Source organism: Salmo salar, chromosome ssa05, assembly GCF_905237065.1.
Source record: "Salmo salar chromosome ssa05, Ssal_v3.1, whole genome shotgun sequence".
Lineage (NCBI taxonomy): Eukaryota > Metazoa > Chordata > Actinopteri > Salmoniformes > Salmonidae > Salmo > Salmo salar.
In genome coordinates this window covers 74,810,155-74,829,236 of record NC_059446.1, presented here as the reverse complement: position 1 = coordinate 74,829,236, position 19,082 = coordinate 74,810,155, and the positions used below count along the sequence as shown (strand labels likewise).

Sequence of the window (19,082 nt, the reverse complement as noted above, 5' to 3'; positions counted from 1 at the left end):
AGTGCAGTCCATCACCAGGAAAGGTTGACAGCTTTGTGTTCAACATACTGTAACACGGGCTGGTGCATCAATTCAAACCAAGCCCAATACAGTAGTGCCAATCAACATGTACTGTATAGCCTCAGTTTTATCCATGGAATATGACAATGTTAAAATCAGGATACAAATTTCAGATTTAGTATGTCCACATATAAACATTTATGGAAAGTATTTTTTCTATGCAATGCACCCATGCTGTCTTTATGGTAAAATATATGGTTTGCAGGCACTCTGGATGGAGTGTACAGTAGGTGTGTATTGTATCATATGCATGTGAGTTGTTTTCACTTGCTTGCTTTAGTGCAGCATGTTGTGTGTGTGCTTACCTTGTGTGTGTGTGTACTGAGTGTGTGTTTTACGAGCTGCGCGTACAGTGTGAGTGTTTGATGGTACGTGTGAAGAGTTTGCAGAATGTGTGTGTTTGGTTCGGAATGTAAGTGCGTGTGTGTCTCTGACTCTTTGTGTGTTTTTACGGGGGTCCAGTGCAGGCCGTGTATTTTTGAAGGGGCCTTTTACTGCCCCAGGGGCTAATAAACAGGCAGAGAAGGGCGGTTATCTACCCCTTTTACTGGCCAGGACGGGACTTTACTGAGGTCACACTGTAACTACACACAGCTGCAGGGGGAGACAGAATGAGAGACAGACGGGACAGAAGTGGAGAATGGTGCAGTGAGATTGTTCCTAGGAGACTAAGGGAGGGGTTTCATATGGTATCAGTGAAAATATGGGAAATGCCAAATTAAATAGAGTCTGTAGAGGCATTAGTAAAAGCATAGATCAACCCAGTGGAAGCAGAGACCAAGCCAACACTGGATCATATCCCATAGTCCCTCTAGCACTCCACAGTCCACAGGTCTGGGTTTCTCCTAACAGATAAAACCTGGGGAGTTGTAGCTTAGGGGTCAAACATGAGAGAAAGACCATTTTGAACATTTCTAAATTCCTTTCCTTGAGTACCTCTCTCTTTTCCATTTCCTCTACCTCTATCACCCTGCTCTGTGTGTGTGAGTGTCTCCAGTTCTCTTCCATTTCCAGGTTTTCCTTAAAGATTCTGCTCCTCGTTAAGCACATCTGCTGTCAATCAACTGTACCCTATAATCCCATTGGCATTTCCTGCCTGTCGGGACACGCCTCCTGACCCTTTTTTTCTGGTCATTGATTGGCCAGATTGGTTGGGCCCCACCCTGGCCATCTCTGGGTTCCAACTGGCCAACTCACCTGTCCATCAAATAGACTCATGTTCAACTTCATTCCACTTATCATCATCATCTTCATTCCACTTATCATCATCATCCTTAACAACAGATGTGTTTGTGTGATTTCAGAGATGAAGGACTAACATTGAAGTGTGTGTGTGTGTGTGTGTGTGTGTGTGTGTGTGTGTGTGTGTGTGTGTGTGTGTGTGTGTGTGTGTGTGTGTGTGTGTGTGTGTGTGTGTGTGTGTGTGTGTGTGTGTGTGTGTGTGTGTGTGTGTGTGTGTGTGTGTATGTGTATGTGTGCTGGAACTGCTAACAGAAGTAGGGAAACTTCCAGAAATATGTTGAACCTAAATGTCCAGCACCAGAGTTTGACTCCTGTTACCATGTGGAACTCCAATCAGGACAACACAGATAATAGGACTGATACATCCTCTGGGATCAATATGTAAAGCTAGACTCTATAGTCATCTCTAGGAGAGCCAGGAAAACTCTGCTCAGATCTGTGAAACAGCTCTCACTGTGAAAAAGAGTGAATGGAGAAGGGGAGGAGAGAGAGAGAAGAGAGGATGAATTGAGAAGGGGGAGCGAAAGAGAGAAGAGAGGATGAATGGAGAAGGGGGAGAGAGAGAAGAGAGGATGAATTGAGAAGGGAGAGAGAGAGAGAGAGAGAGAAGAGAGGATGAAGGGGGAGAGAGAGAGAGAAGAGAGGATGAATTGAGAAGGGGGAGAAAGAGAGAGAGAAGAGAGGATGAATGGAGAAGGGGGAGAGAGAGAGAGAAGAGAGGATGAATGGAGAAGGGGGAGAGACAGAGGATGAATTGAGAAGGGGGAGAGAGAGAGAAGAGAGGATGAATGGAGAAGGGGAGAGAGAGAGAGAAGAGAGGATGAATGGAGAAGGGAGAGAGAGAGAGAAGAGAGGATGAATGGAGAAGGGGGAGAGAGAGAGAGAAGAGAGGATGAATGGAGAAGGGGAGAGAGAGAGAGAAGAGAGGATGAATGGAGAAGGGAGAGAGAGAGAGAGAAGAGAGGATGAATGGAGAAGGGGGAGAGAGAGAGAGAAGAGAGGATGAATGGAGAAGGGAGAGAGAGAGAGAGAAGAGAGGATGAATGGAGAAGGGGGAGAGAGAGAAGAGAGGATGAATGGAGAAGGGGGAGAGAGGAGAGGATGAATGAAGAAGGGGGAGAGAGAGAAGAGAGGATGAATGGAGAAAATGACCGAGAAGAGAGGCAGTGAGAAAGAAAGGAGTGGCAGAGAGATGATTGACATAGAGAGAAAGACGGGAGGGATGGGGAGAAGGAAAAAGGGAGAGGGAGAGTCTCGAGGGGGCGGACCGACAGACAAGTTATTCTTGTTGCAGACAGCTGAGACAGTCTACAATAAGATGTGTAGTAGTTAGGGCTGTGACGGTCATGTCATGTTGGATGATGGTAATTGGCCAGCCAAATGACCACGGTCTCCATAATAACCGTTCAACTAGCAAATAATACAAAATATATTTGTATTTATTTTATTTTTTTTGACACATTTTCTCCTCCTCTGCTACTGACTGCATGTGCTAAGAATGATTCATTCTATTTCTATGTGTCTGTTGCTGCATTGTGGGGGCGTTGGCACCCCAAGACTTGTTTGCTACAACACCTTGCTTGTTTCAGCAAGGAGCAACAAAGTTTCATCACATTTTTAAGAGTCCATGTTACCGCGGAAACAGACTCAGCCCCACAAATGCCTGGCCGTTCTATTTATTTTTTAAACGATTATGACAGTTGTTTAATTTTTATGATGGTCTTCATCCATTACCGTCGGTTACACGGTTATACGGTAATTGTGTCAGCACTAGTATTAATGTGTGTGTGTGTATGTGTGTGTGTGTATTTAGAGTTACAGTTAGACTAACAAACCATAAAGCGGTATTTACCAGTAAAATCTTAGTCCTTGAGTATTTACAGATGTAGGATATTCTTTTGATCACCCTGTCTGTTGCCGGAGAATGTTCCTGCACTGCAGGAAATCTGAAACTTGTTGTGTAGTTGAAGTTTAAAAGGGCTTCTGAAGTTTGTAATTTCCACTTTAAAATATCAGACTTGATTTTTCCTTACGAATAATGTACCAACCCCCTAGAAAAATGGCCATTAGTTATAATCCAGATAATAATTCACATTTACTGTTTCTGCAGGATTATTTTCCTGCTGTACGAAACTGGCTCAAATTAAGATCCTACATCTGTACTGTTTGTGTTTGTGAGCAACTGTGTGTGTAAGTAAGTGTGTGAGCATGCGTTTATGTGCGTGTCAGGATGTGTGTGTGTGTGTGTGTGTGTGTGTGTGTGTGTGTGTGTGTGTGTGTGTGTGTGTGTGTGTGTGATACCAAAAACTCAAACCGTATGGAGTCAACATCGTGTTTTATTGTCTTCCCATAGAAAGCATAATTTCCTATGATCAGATTTGATATAAAAGAGACAAAGTAAAAACCATAGCAACACGGTATCAGATCTAGTGTAATAAATATACAACTTTATCGACATAGAGATAAGAGGGAAGAGAGAAGTAGAGAGAGAACGGACACAAAGTAACTGACCTTATAACTGGAAGAGCTCATAGATAGGTTTACATAACTATAAATATAGTCAGACACTGACACACACACTTAGACCTACTCCACTGACTAGCACGTACACACACACACACACACACACACACACACACACACACACACACACACACACACACACACACACACACACACACACACACACACACACACACACACATGGATCAACAACCTTGCACGTACAAAGACTCAGAAAAATACACACTTTCAGGTTTACAACCTCACTGAGTAAGTGGACAGAACATTGGCAAGACTGACTTTAATAGATATAGGTCAACTAGACTGGGTTCAAACCCATGGTTTTGGAGTTAAACTAGATTCTACAAGCTGCTTTCACCCTGCCCATTCTGGCCGGGGGTTTGTGGAGTGAGTGAGTGAGTGAGTGAGTGAGTGAGTGAGTGAGTGAGTGAGTGAGTGAGTGAGTGAGTGAGTGAGTGAGTGAGTGAGATGGAAGGATGAAGAGTTGTCTTCTCTTTCACTCTCGTACGTAGACTCTGGTGCACACCACATCGTCCGCACTCATGGTCTGGAATGAGAGGAATTTATAGATGTATTTAATATAGGTATTCATATCCAAGGAATGTATAAAGATGTGCAGTATTCAATAGAAGCATTCATATCCAACATTAACATCTCAATCCATCCTGTTCAGTCCCTGTCTGTGACTGTGTCTCTTCCAACAAGAGGTGTCCTGAATGACTCCTTATGGTTCTGTATTACAACGTTTTGGCCTTTTTTACCATGGAAACCGTACGATTTTAGATCTAAGTTGACTAATTGAATTAGAAGCCAAACAACATCAGCATGAGATATGAAATGATCAGAGACAGACCACATATTGTGCAATGCATCAGATGCATGTGTTCATGGTCCTTGACAAATGGGAAAACAAACTGATTCCAGGAAACCAGGGAGTTGTCTCTGGTTTGACGGGTTGTGTTCGCTCTAATGACGCGTCCTTTTACAGAGTGGCAGTTTTCATTTTCAGCTTCATGCCACTCCACACAGTGGAACACATTATGATCATTAGCTATACGTTCCAGTCAGGGGAGCAACTTTGGTTTTAGAAGTGGTCGGAACATAACTGTTTTGTATGAAAAAAATGTTTTACTAAATCAGTCAGATAAACACTTCAAACAGCTCGGAGTCCCCCGCATGGTCCTAAAGCACACCGTGGCCCCGTTTTGTATCACATTCCAATGATAAAACTGAAATTGAAAGTTGCGCCCCTGGTTCCAGTAGGCCTAAACTGTTTCTCTTCCTCCTCTTCCCCTCCCTCCCCCCTCCCTCCCTCCCTCCCTCCCTCCCTCCCTCCCTCGTTAACACTGATCTGAATGGAGTGGAGGGATGACTATCGTATTATGGAAAAACTTCCTGGCCCCACAGTGTGTAGGCTCCAGTAGATGTGTGTTACACATTGGTAGTAGATAAGGTGAGTCGTCCCTTCTTTGTGTGGATGGAAAATGACTGAGGTCCTCAAGCATACTGTGTTCAAAATGTATCAATGGACGGTTGTACAGTACAATACCTCTAACTGTGGTTGATTGACAGGACAGGTAGCCAGTAGTAAGAGAGTCTTACCAGGATGAGCTCGCCGTCATTGGTTATCTCTCGGGTCCAGGCGGTCTTAGGTCCCTCCCCTTTCTGCAGAGTCTGCTCACAGCTGATCTTACTGTCTGTCTCCCACTTTGGAAGACTCTGACAGACAGACAGACAGACAGACAGACAGACAGACAGACAGACAGACAGACAGACAGACAGACAGACAGACAGACAGACAGACAGACAGACAGACAGACAGACAGACAGACAGACAGACAGACAGACAGACAGACAGACAGACAGACAGACAGACAGACAATATAGTTAGATGAGCATCAGAGAGATGAAAGTCATGTTTTGGACAGATGGGCGTGCGGTGAATGGATGGATGGATAGAACAATAACTGGTGAGAGTGAGAGAAAAAGAGGGAGGTGAACTAGTGTGTATGCTATTGCATGGCCTCTGGGGGGGAGAGAGAAGGAGGAAAGGAGAGAAGGAGGAAAGGAGAGAGGGAATATCTAGGAGATGATAATGTGTGATGTGCTCATCGTTAGTAGAGAGAGGCTCTGGGTGTTTGTCTGTTTCCTCTGGAGACAGCCAAGCAGAGGCCATCAGACGGAGAGTTTGATAGGGACTTACACATGGCAAGAATGAAAGACGAAGGGAGGGAGGGAGGGAGGGAGGGAGGGAGGGAGGGAGGGAGGGAGGGAGGGAGGGAGGGAGAGAGAGAGAAGTGGAGAGTGGTGCAGTGAGATTGTTCCTAGGAGACTAAGGGAGGGGTTTCATATGGTATCAGTGAAAATATGGGAAATGCCAAATTAAATAGAGTCTGTAGAGGCATTAGTAAAAGCATAGATCAACCCAGTGGAAGCAGAGACCAAGCCAACACTGGATCATATCCCATAGTCCCTCTAGCACTCCACAGTCCACAGGTCTGGGTTTCTCTTACAGATAAAACCTGGGGAGTTGTAGCTTAGGGGTCAAACATGAGTCGAGGCTTTCATTAGGGACAGTGGATAGGGTGTGGGACAGAGATTCATGTGAGTACAGAGGGTGTGTGTGTGTGTGTGTGTGCGTGCGCGTGCGTGTGTGTGTGTGTGTGTGTGTGTGTGTGTGTGTGTGTGTGTGATGTATACAGTGTCTTCAGCAAGTATTTATACCCCTTGCCTTATTCCACATTTTGTTGTGTTACAGTCTGAATTCAATGGATTAAATATGATTTTTTTCTCACCCATCTACACAAAATACCCCATAATTACAAAATGAAAATATGTTTTTAGAGGTTTTTGCAAATGTATTGAACATTCACAGAAATATGTCATTTACATACTGTAAGTATTCACACTCCTGAGTCAGACACGTTGGAATCCCCTTTGACAGTGATTACAACTGTCAGTATTTCTGGGTAAGTCTCTAAGAGCCCACCTGTATTGTACAAATATACACATTATTCTTTAAAAAGATTCTTCAACCTTTGTCAAGTTGGTTGTTGATCATTGCTAGACAGCCATTTTTAAGTCTTGCCATAGATTTTCAAGCCGATTTAAGTAAAAAATGTAACTACGCTACTCAGGAGGATTCAATGTCGCCTTGGTGAGGAACTCCCGTGTATATTTGGCCTTGTGTTTTAGGTTATTGTCCCGCTGAAAGGGGAATTTGTCCCCCAGTGTCTGTTGAAAAAGCAGACTGAACCAGGTTTTCCTCTAGAATTTTGCCTGTACTTAGCTCTATTCTGTTTCTTTTTATCCTAAAATACTCCGAGTCCTTTCCGATGACAAGCATACCCATAACATGATGCAGCCACCCCCATGCTTGAAAATAGGAAGAGTGGTACTCAGTGATGTGTTGGATTTGCCCCAAACTTAGATCTTGGTATTCAGGACATAAAGTTAATTTCTTTGCCACATTTTTAGCAGTTTTACTTTAGTGCCTTATTGCAAACAGGATGCATGTTTTGGAATATTTTTCTTCTGTACAGGCTTCCTTCTTTTCACACTGTCATTTAGGTTAATATTGTGGAGTAACTACAATGTTGTTGATCCATCCTCAGTTTTCTCCTATCACAGCCATTAAACGCTAACTGTTTTAAAGTCACCATTGGCCTCATGGTGAAATCCCTGAGCAGTTTCCTTCCTCTCCAGCAACTGAGTTAGGAAGGACGCCTGCATCTTTGTAGTGACTGGGTGTATTAATACACCATCCAAAGTGCAATTAATAACTTTAATAACCATGCTCAAAGGGATATTCAGTGGTTTTTTTACCCATCTACCAATAGGTGCCCTTCTTTGCGAGGCATTGGAAAACCTCCCTGTTCTTTGTGGTTGAATCTGTGTTTGAAATTCACTGCTCGACATAGGGACCTTACAGATAATTGTATGTGTGGGGTACAGAGATGAGGTAGTCAAACACTATAATTGCAGAGTGAGTCCATTCAAATTATTATGTGACTTGTCAAGCATATTTTTACTCCTGAATTTATTTAGGCTTGCCATAACAAAGGGGTTGAATACTTATTGACTCAATACATATCAGATTTATTTTGTAATTAATTTGTAAAGATTTGTAAAAACATACTTCTACTTTAACACTATGGAATATTGTGTGTAGGCCAGTGACACAAAATGAAAACGTAATCCATTTTAAATTCAGGCTGTAACACAACAAAATGTGGAACAAGTCAAGGGGTGTGAAAGGCACTATATATATGTGTGTGTGTGTGTGTGTGCTTGCATAAGTGTGTGTGTGTGTGTGTGTGTGTGTGTGTGTGTGTGCGCGCCTGTGTGTACCGTGCAGGGGCGTCCGTCGACCGTGGCCTCGTTGAAGGACTCTCCCACGGTGAAGGTGACGTGGGTGGTTCTGACGGAGGTGAAGGTTCGTATGGACAGAGTCTCTCCCTCCTGGGTGATCTCCACCGACGGCTTGGAGGCTGCTGCCACCGCTATCTTACGCAGCATCACGTTCACACCTTGAACACGCACAAACACACACGCACCAACACACACATGCAAGCATACACACACACACACACACACATACACAGAGGAAGAAAACACAGTAATGATACACACAGAGAGACAGGCTACACACCCTGTTTCTCAAACACATGGTCAGAGTAAATACATTTCCAGGCACAAGCACAGACATTATTGGCATGGTGAGACTGTAGAAACAGACACAGACATTATTGGCATGGTGAGACTGTAGAAACAGACACATACATTATTGGCATGGTGAGACTGTAGAAACAGACACATACATTATTGGCATGGTGAGACTGTAGAAACAGACACAGACATTATTGGCATGGTGAGACTGTAGAAACAGACACATACATTATTGGCATGGTGAGACTGTAGAAACAGACACATACATTATTGGCATGGTGAGACTGTAGAAACAGACACATACATTATTGGCATGGTGAGACTGTAGAAACAGACACAGACATTATTGGCATGGTGAGACTGTAGAAACAGACACAGACATTATTGGCATGGTGAGACTGTAGAAACAGACACATACATTATTGGCATGGTGAGACTGTAGAAACAGACACATACATTATTGGCATGGTGAGACTGTAGAAACAGACACATACATTATTGGCATGGTGAGACTGTAGAAACAGACACATACATTATTGGCATGGTGAGACTGTAGAAACAGACACAGACATTATTGGCATGGTGAGACTGTAGAAACAGACACAGACATTATTGGCATGGTGAGACTGTAGAAACAGACACATACATTATTGGCATGGTGAGACTGTAGAAACAGACACATACATTATTGGCATGGTGAGACTGTAGAAACAGACACATACATTATTGGCATGGTGAGACTGTAGAAACAGACACATACATTATTGGCATGGTGAGACTGTAGAAACAGACACATACATTATTGGCATGGTGAGACTGTAGAAACAGACACAGACATTATTGGCATGGTGAGACTGTAGAAACAGACACATACATTATTGGCATGGTGAGACTGTAGAAACAGACACATACATTATTGGCATGTTGAGACTGTAGAAACAGACACAGACATTATTGGCATGGTGAGACTGTAGAAACAGACACATACATTATTGGCATGGTGAGACTGTAGAAACAGACACAGACATTATTGGCATGGTGAGACTGTAGAAACAGACACATACATTATTGGCATGGTGAGACTGTAGAAACAGACACATACATTGGCATTCAATAAATCAACTCAATCAAAGGACATTTAAAGTTCTGTAGTATCGCCTTAAGGAGAGGGAAAAACCTGTTTTACTCAAATCAGTTAAACCACAAACCTGTGTGTGTGTGTGTGTGTGTGTGTGTGTGTGTGTGTGTGTGTGTGTGTGTGTGTGTGTGTGTGTGTGTGTGTGTGTGTGTGTGTGTGTGTGTGTGCGCGCGCGTGTGTGTGCGTGCGTGCGTGTGCATTTGCACTTGCGTGTGTGTGTGAGGTCATGTATGGTTAGGGAGAGAGAGTGTGCTATGCGATACTCTGTCCAACAATGATGACAACACCAGAGCCACAGCCAGAGGAAACAGTGAGGTCATGTGACAACAACATTTAGAACATCTGTACTCCTCTGAGAGAGAGCATCTGCTCCAAAATCTAGTCTGGACACACACACACACACACACACACACACACACACACACACACACACACACATACACACACACCACACACCACACACAAACACACACACACACACACACACACACACACACACACACACACACACACACCACACACACACCACACCCCCCCACACACACACACACACATTCACACACCACACACATACACACACACACCACACACAGATACACACACCACACAACACACCACACACACACACACCACACACACACCTGGCTCTAGAACTTTACTGGATGCCACAGGGTGAGCTCTGAGCAAAGGAAGTTCATGCACACACACACACCAGCAGACACACATGCTCATGCACACACACACACCAGCAGACACACATGCACATGCACACACACACAGCAGCCCGACACACATTCACACACACACTCACATGCACACACACACAGCCTCATATCCCAACTTAAACTCTTGCTCATCACAACGCTGCGTAGAGAAGTGGCATCTAACAGCTGTCAGATAGAGAGACAGAAGCCAACACACACCCTGGACACCACAATGAGGGGGAGTTGGTGTATTTATGCATGTGTGTTTGTATCCGCGTGTGTGTTTTGCATTTGTGTGTGTGTGCGCGTGTGTGTGTGTGTGTGTGTGTGTGTGTGTGTGTGTGTGTGTGTGTGTGTGTGTGTGTGTGTGTGTGTGTGCGCGCGTGTGGAGGGACAGCAGGGCAGAGTGCAGACAGAGGGGGAAGTTATTGGAGTTGCCCCGGGGGACTGAGTAATCTGTTACACCTTCCTGTCAGGAAACAGAAGGGACAGAGGGAGGGAGAGAGGGAGGGGCAGAGGGAGGGATGGAAAGAGGGGGGAGTGAGGGGAGATAGAGAGAGAGGAATGGAGAAGAGGGCATGAGGGGATAGAAAGACAGAGAGATAGAAAAAGACATATGGTTGAAATGAGAGAAAGAAGAAGAGGAGAGTATGAAAGAAAGAAAAAGAAAGAGAGAAAGAGAAAGAAAGAAAGAAAGAAAGAAAGAAAGAAAGAAAGAAAGAAAGAAAGAAAGAAAGAAAGAAAGAAAGAGAGAGAAAAGAGAAAGAAAGAGAAAGAAAGAGAAAGCTAAATAGTGAAAGGGGGAAAATAGAGCAGGAGATAGAGAGAAAAATGGGGAAAGAGAAAAGAGAGAGAGAGAGAGAGAGAGAGAGAGAGGGGAGTGCAGTAGTGTGTGTGTGTGCATGTGTTTGTGCGTGTGCGTCTAGGCGTCAGTGTCTGCACGGCGAGTTGGATTTCCCACTTCTCACCTCACACACATTCCCACCTGTCACTGAGGGTAAATACACTGCTCAAAAAAATAAAGGGAACACTTAAACAACACAATGTAACTCCAAGTCAATCACACTTCTGTGAAATCAAACTGTCCACTTAGGAAGCAACACTGATTGACAATAAATTTCACATGCTGTTGTGCAAATGGAATAGACAACATGTGGAAATTATAGGCAATTAGCAAGACACCCCCAATAAAGGAGTGGTTCTGCAGGTGGGGACCACAGACCACTTCTCAGTTCCTATGCTTCCTGGCTGATGTTTTGGTCACTTTTGAATGCTGGCGGTGCTTTCACTCTAGTGGTAGCATGAGACGGAGTCTACAACCCACACAAGTGGCTCAGGTAGTGCAGCTCATCCAGGATGGCACATCAAATGCGGGCTGTGGCAAGAAGGTTTGCTGTGTCTGTCAGCGTGGTGTCCAGAGCATGGAGGCGCTACCAGGAGACAAGCCAGTACATCAGGAGATGTGGAGGAGGCCGTAGGAGGGCAACAACCCAGCAGCAGGACCGCTACCTCCGCCTTTGTGCAAGGAGGAGCAGGAGAAGCACTGCCAGAGCCCTGCAAAATGACCTCCAGCAGGCCACAAATGTGCATGTGTCTGCTCAAACGGTCAGAAACAGACTCCATGAGGGTGGTATGAGGGCCCGACCTCCACAGGTGGGGGTTGTGCTTACAGCCCAACACCGTGCAGGACGTTTGGCATTTGCCAGAGAACACCAAGATTGGCAAATTCGCCACTGGCGCCCTGTGCTCTTCACAGATGAAAGCAGGTTCACACTGAGCACGTGACAGACGTGACAGAGTCTGGAGACGCCGTGGAGAACGTTCTGCTGCCTGCAACATCCTCCAGCATGACCGGTTTGGCGGTGGGTCAGTCATGGTGTGGGGTGGCATTTCTTTGGGGGGCCGCACAGCCCTCCATGTGCTCGCCAGAGGTAGTCTGACTGCCATTAGGTACCGAGATGAGATCCTCAGACCCTTTGTGAGACCATATGCTGGTGCGGTTGGCCCTGGGTTCCTCCTAATGCAAGACAATGCTAGACCTCATGTGGCTGGAGTGTGTCAGCAGTTCCTGCAAGAGGAAGGCATTGATGCTATGGACTGGCCCGCTTGTTCCCCAGACCTGAATCCAATTGAGCACATCTGGGACATCATGTATCGCTCCATCCACCAACGCCACGTTGCACCACAGACTGTCCAGGAGTTGGCGGATGCTTTAGTCCAGGTCTGTGAGGAGATCCCTCAGGAGACTATTCGCCACCTCATCAGGAGCATGCCCAGGCGTTGTAGGGAGGTCATACAGGCACGTGGAGGCCACACACACTACTGAGCCTCATTTTGACTTGTTTTAAGGACATTACATCAAAGTTGGATCAGCCTGTAGTGTGGTTTTCCACTTTAATTTTGAGTGGGACTCCAATTCCAGACCTCCATGGGTTGATAAATTGGATTTCCATTGATTATTTTTGTGTGATTTTGTTGTCAGCACATTCAACTATGTAAAGAAAAAAGTATTTAATAAGATTATTTCTTTCATTCAGATCTAGGATGTGTTGTTTAAGTGTTCCCTTTATTTTTTTGAGCAGTATATATACACACTCAGAATCGCACAGTCACATACAGTATGTACCAACACACACACACACACACACACACTGAAAAGAGATGTGCACTGTCACAAGCAATATGCATGAAGAGACTCATACATCACTTTGGCAGTTGACGTATGAACTTAAAATGATTCTGTAACAAACTACACTAAAGTTTTCTCCATTATGCTAGTTTGCAATGGTTTCAAAACATTGTTTATCGTGTGACCCTCTGAAACCTTTGTGTAATGTCATGAGTCAACAAAATGTCTGCAGTGGCAATCAGCTGCAACCAACCAGTGGGTCCTGAGCATTTGGGAGAGCCTGGGTCAGGACTTAGACAGGGGAGCTGGCTCTACAGAATGCTGCTGGCTAAATACCTAAGGAGCTGAAGTGATTCTGTGTGTTAGTCTTCCACATTAGTTTGAAGTGTAGGAGTGTGTGGCCTTACAAGATGATCACACACACACACCACTCCCACACCCACACCACACACACACTATTCACACACCCCACACACACTATTCACACACACCCACACCACACACACATTATTCACACACCCCACACACACTATTCACACACACCCACACCACACACACACACACCACTCCCACACCCACACCACACACACACTATTCACACACCCCACACACACTATTCACACACCCCACACACACTATTCACACACACCCACACCACACACACACTATTCACACACCCCACACACACTATTCACACACACCCACACCACACACACACACTACTCACAGACCCACACCACACACACACTATTCACACACCCCACACACACTATTCACACACACCCACACCACACACACACTACTCACACACCCACACTACACACACACTACTCACACACCCACACCACACACACACTATTCACACACCCCACACACACTATTCACACACACCCACACCACACACACACTATTCACACACCACACACACACTACTCACACACCCACACCACACACACACTACTCACACACCCACACCACACACTCACTACTCACACACCCACACCACACACACACTACTTACACACCCACACACACTACTCACACACCCACACCACACACACACTACTCACACACCCACACCACACACACACTACTTACACACCCACACCCCACACACTACTTACACACCCACACACACTACTCACACACCCCCACACACTACTCACACACCCCCACACACTACTCACACACCCCCACACACTCCTCACACCCCCACACACTACTCACACACACATACCACACACACACACACTACTCACACACCCATACCACACACATACTACTCACACACACACACACACACACCACACACACACTACTCACACACACACACACACACACTACTCACACACCCATACCACACACACACTACTCACACACACACTACTGACACACCCATACCACACACACACTCACTACTCACACACCCACACCACACACACACTACTCACACACCCATACCACACACACACTCACACACACACTACTCACACACCCATACCACACACACACTCACACACACTCTACTTACACACCCACACCACACACACACACACTCACACAGACGGTCAGGGTTAAAGGTCAAAGAGCAGAGGCCATAGGAAGCATTTGGAACGGGGTAGACAGAGGAGGAGGTGGGATGAGGGATGAGTGGTGACAGGTTGCATCCAGCTGCGCTGTAGCCTCTAATGAAACCCAAAGGATCATGGGATCATTCCTCACTGTCAGTCATGCCAATACCTAGGTACATTAGAGAACTACCGTGTGTGTGTGTGTGTGTGTGTGTGTGTGTGTGTGTGTGTGTGTGTGTGTGTGTGTGTGTGTGTGTGTGTGTGTGTGTGTGTGTGTGTGTGTGTGTGTGTGTGTGTGTGTGTGTGTTTTAGCATCCAAGTGTGTGCAGATAGAGTAGCCTCTGTTCTCTCTAGGGAGTCTGGCCAAATATTTCTGCTCCTCACCATGCCAGTAGGTCTGTGTGCACGTCTGCGTCTGTGAATGTCCTGCACGTGTGTGTGTGTGTGTGTGTGTGTGTGCTGTGTGTGTGTGTGTGTGTGTGTGTGTGTGTGTGTGTGTGTGTGTGTGTAAGGCCAGGTAAAGCAATAGACCCAGTCAGTCTGTCCTCTCCTCCTCACTGTCTGTCTGAGTTACTTTCCTCACATACAGTCCCTCCCTTTTATGGGTACAGCTCCACTTCTCCTCCCTTCTCACACACACACACACACACACACACACACACACACACACACACACACACACACACACACACACACACACACACACACACACACACACACACACACACACACACACACACACATCCCACATCTCCCTGGCCTATCTCTCTGTCAGTTTCATTTCATCATCTCTCTCTCTTTTCTTTCTTCTTTTGTTTGACCCTTTTTTCTCTTTCTATCCTCTGGCCCCCACCTCACCCCCTTCTCTATCTCCCAGCACGCTACCCCTCACACACACCCCTCGCGTGGGTAATGATGGGTAAAGACGGAGAGCAGATTTATGTTAATTGGTGCGTCAGTCAAACCAGGAAATTGGAATGCGCGCGCCCGGCCGGTGATGCGCCACTGACTCCGGTTATTCCGGCAGGAACAATGGTGGCATTTAGAACTAGTTCATAACACAGACACATATTGCACTTTTGCGCACGAACACAGGCGTCTCTCTCGATCCTCCCTCCCTTATGTGTTGATATACATGTATTCCTGGTATGCCCTTGTATTTTAGTAAAAATACGAAAATTGGCAACCACTGACAGACACACTCACACACCCTACCAGATAAATGAACAGGCGTTGCCTTTTTATTCCATGCAAACTGCTGCAGGTGTGGAGAGAGGCCTTTAAGATTGAGAATGAAATGACAGTGAAACAGCTCTTAAGGTCGGCATGCGGGCTGATAATATCCCAAATGGCCTGCGCTGGCACGTCATAACGGACTCTTCTCTTTGAAGCGTCTGTTTCTTCCGATCCCACACACACACTTGCACGATGTGATGTTATTTTTCTCCGCGCGGTGACACGGACAGAGGTGCCGCCGTTTGTCTCCATTGTCTGGCGGAGTGAGGCGAGGGGGGAGGGGAGGCTGGCTGGGGAAGTGGGGCAGTGAGGGGAGGGGAAGAGAAGGGGGGGGGCAAGCATTGAGTTTTGGGTTCGCCAGAATTACAAAGACCCCCCACTCACGCGACGCACAGAGTGCACCACATGTCTGATTAATAAGTGCATGCATGAACCATTGTGTGTGTGTGTGGGGGGGACGGGACGGGTCTGACCTACAATGTATTAGCGTGTTCAGATAGCTATATTCAATCAGTTATAATTCAATAACTGCTTCATCGCCATCATCACCACCACCATCATCATCATTATCATCACTCACCCAGCGCTTTGAGAAGCTCCTCGAAGTTCTCTGAGCTCTTCATCTTCCAGGTACCAGCGAAGTCAGGGATTTTGCGCTCCATGGTTCAGAGTATAGGGTGGCTGGATAGATCAGTTTGACTTCTTTTTCAAAAAGGATTGTTTTACTCTCCAACTCTGCCCTCTTTTCAATCAATGCGGGGGCTCGAGGTGGTCGGTGGTCCTCTCACCCTAACCGGTTAAGATGTGATCTGGATTGGATTTAGACTTTCCGGCCCCGTTAGTTTTGCCCCCTCAGCAGGTTGTGACCGTGTGTCTCTCAACTGTTTGACTGAGGTGGCTGTCAGTGCCCTAATCCAACCCTCTCTCTCTGTCTCTCTCTCTGTCTCTCTCTCGCTGGTCCCTATCTCGTTTATGCGTCAGTGCATGTTATGAGCGGTTGCGCTATGAATGGATGGAATGGAAAACTAGCCACTTCCTTTGACCGCTGATAACATGCCCACTTTCACACTTCAGACACGCCCGACCCACGTCTGTCATGTCCAGGAGCCAACGGGAATCGTCTATAGTTCCTAAGCCCCGCCACGACCACGCCCGGAGAGAACATGTGCGTTCTAGGACCTCCCAGCTGAGCCACTTGCCACGCCTCTTTATCCCCGCGCACCTTTAATGTGCCAATGGAGTGACCGCGCCCTAGACGCACGCGCACAAGGGCAAAACCTCATGGAAACATTATTTTATGAGGTGCAATATATTATTTAATTTGTGGTGTTTGTCAGACATGTGGTTCGTGGTTGAAGCCATTGTGTTGTAATTGAAACCGGAAAAACTGTTCTGAGTGCCAGTTTCGGATTTAGCCAATTTATCGTCGGCATGGATGCAGTGTTGAGTGTCAAGGAAGTCAGGTACCAGTCCGTGTGTTGATGTAGGGGAGATAGAGAGTGACTTGGTGCTTCAATTCTTGGACATGATCGAGGGCCAGCGATTGGATGGAATGTTGAGAATATTTCCCACAAGTTCACCTCACCCCCTTCTCCATTCTTCTTCACTCCCTCTCTCTTTTCTCTACCCTCTTCCCCCAGCGCCGCAGCGATGTGTCATAAAAATAAAAGAGGTGGTAACGCGATACAGCCCCCGGCCTCGACCAGCGGGCTATCTATTTAACCGGACTGCGTCAATAAGTTTGACTTCGCGTGCAGAAACATACTGAACTCACGAGAGAGCAAGAAAGAGACATGAGAGGTGTTTCCTATGTTTCCCATGCCAATAAAGCCCTTTGAATTGAATTGAGAGAGAGATTTTTATTTATTGTCTATTTCACTTGCTTTGGCAATGTAAACATATGTTTCCCATGCCAATAAAGCCCTTTGAATTGAATTGAGACACACAGACTAACACAAACAGACCCCACAGAGTCCCAGGACAGCAACACAATTAGACCCAACCAAATCACGAGAAAACAAAAATATAATTACTTGACACATTGGAAAGAATTAACAAAAAAACAGAGCAAATCGAATGCTATTTGGCCCTAAACAGAGGGCAGAATACCTGACCACCGTGACTGACACAAATGTAAGAAAATCTTTGCCTATGTATAGACGCAGTGAGCATAGCCTTGCTAATGAGAAAGGCCGCCATAAGCAGACCTGGCTCTAAAAAAAAACAGGCTATGTGCACACTGCCCACAAAATGAGGAGGAAACTGAGCTGCACTTCCTAACCTCCTGCCAAATGTATGACCATAGAGAGACACATATTTCCCTCAGATTACTGAGACCCACAAAGAATTCCAAAACAAACCCAATTTGATAAACTCCCTATTGGGGTAAATACCACAGTGTGCCATCACAGCAGCAAGATCTGTGACCTGTTGCCACAAGAAAAGTGCAACCAGTGAAGAACAAACACCATTGTAAATACAACCCATATTTATGTTGATTTATTTTCCCTTTTGTACTATTTGCACATCGTGACAACACTGTATATAGATATAATATGACATTTGAAATGTCTCTATTCCTTTGGAACTTTTGTGAGTGTAATGTTTACTGTACCATTTTTTTTCACTTTTGTTTATTATCTATTTCACTTGCTTTGGCAATGCAAACATATGTTTCCCATGCCAATAAATCCCTTTGAATTGAGAGAGAACAGGAGTTGGAGAGGTGGAGAGAAGGGCAGGGAGCGGTAGCCTCTCAGTGCCTTTGGTGTAGCACCCTGCTGTTCGGTTGGAAGAAAGGGGTGAGAGGGAGGAGAAGAGTGAGGGAGGGGGATATTTGGCACAGAGCTCCGGGCGGGGCTCGGGCTGGGTCGGGGGGCCGCGGGGTCGGGCCGAGGGTCCTAATAAAGACACACACTGTATGATGGATGACTGCAGGACAAAGGGGACGTTAACTATTGACTCTTGATGGATGATCCCATCCACTACACTGCACGCTGGATTAACTCGAGGGTAACCGTGGCGACCGGTGGGGCACTCCCCGGAAACCACGCACGCACTTAGAGCCCCACACCACCTCACACATGTCCACATCCGTCTGATACAGACACTTTGGCTAAGCGCACAGGGAATACTTTACCATCACCGCCGAGTTGTAATCTAACCTGCACATTTACGTTTATATAACTATATGGTAATGTTATACACTTTTTACGCAGAGGCCGCGCGTCCAAGGAACGCAACCCAACGCCTCGAATAGAGAGTTGTTTTGTTTGAAGTGAACAAAGCGCGCTGCTTGTGTTTCAGCTATT

The 19,082-nt window shown here is 45.9% G+C and overlaps 1 protein-coding gene across 1 annotated transcript; it reads right to left on the bottom strand.

Moving 5' to 3' along the window:
- Positions 1-3,620: 3,620 nt before the first annotated feature.
- Positions 3,621-16,799, bottom strand: LOC106605806 (cellular retinoic acid-binding protein 2). The gene is made up of 4 exons (XM_014201753.2): positions 16,352-16,799; positions 8,176-8,354; positions 5,428-5,544; positions 3,621-4,372 (listed from the first exon to the last, which is right to left on the bottom strand). The coding sequence occupies exons 1-4, from the start codon at positions 16,431-16,433 to the stop codon at positions 4,322-4,324; spliced, it is 429 nt and encodes a 142-aa protein (XP_014057228.1). The 5' UTR covers positions 16,434-16,799; the 3' UTR covers positions 3,621-4,321.
- Between the last annotated feature and the right edge of the window lie 2,283 nt (positions 16,800-19,082).

Bases quoted from the DNA above. Each gene is read 5' to 3' on its own strand.
- LOC106605806 (XM_014201753.2), bottom strand. From the start codon at position 16,433: ATGGAGCGCAAAATCCCTGACTTCGCTGGTACCTGGAAGATGAAGAGC. The intron at 8,355-16,351 runs GTGAGTGATGAT...TGCGTGTTCAAG, and splicing joins GGAGCTTCTCAAAGCGCTGG to GTGTGAACGTGATGCTGCGT. The intron at 5,545-8,175 runs GTACACACAGGC...TCTGTCTGTCAG, and splicing joins TCGACGGACGCCCCTGCACG to AGTCTTCCAAAGTGGGAGAC.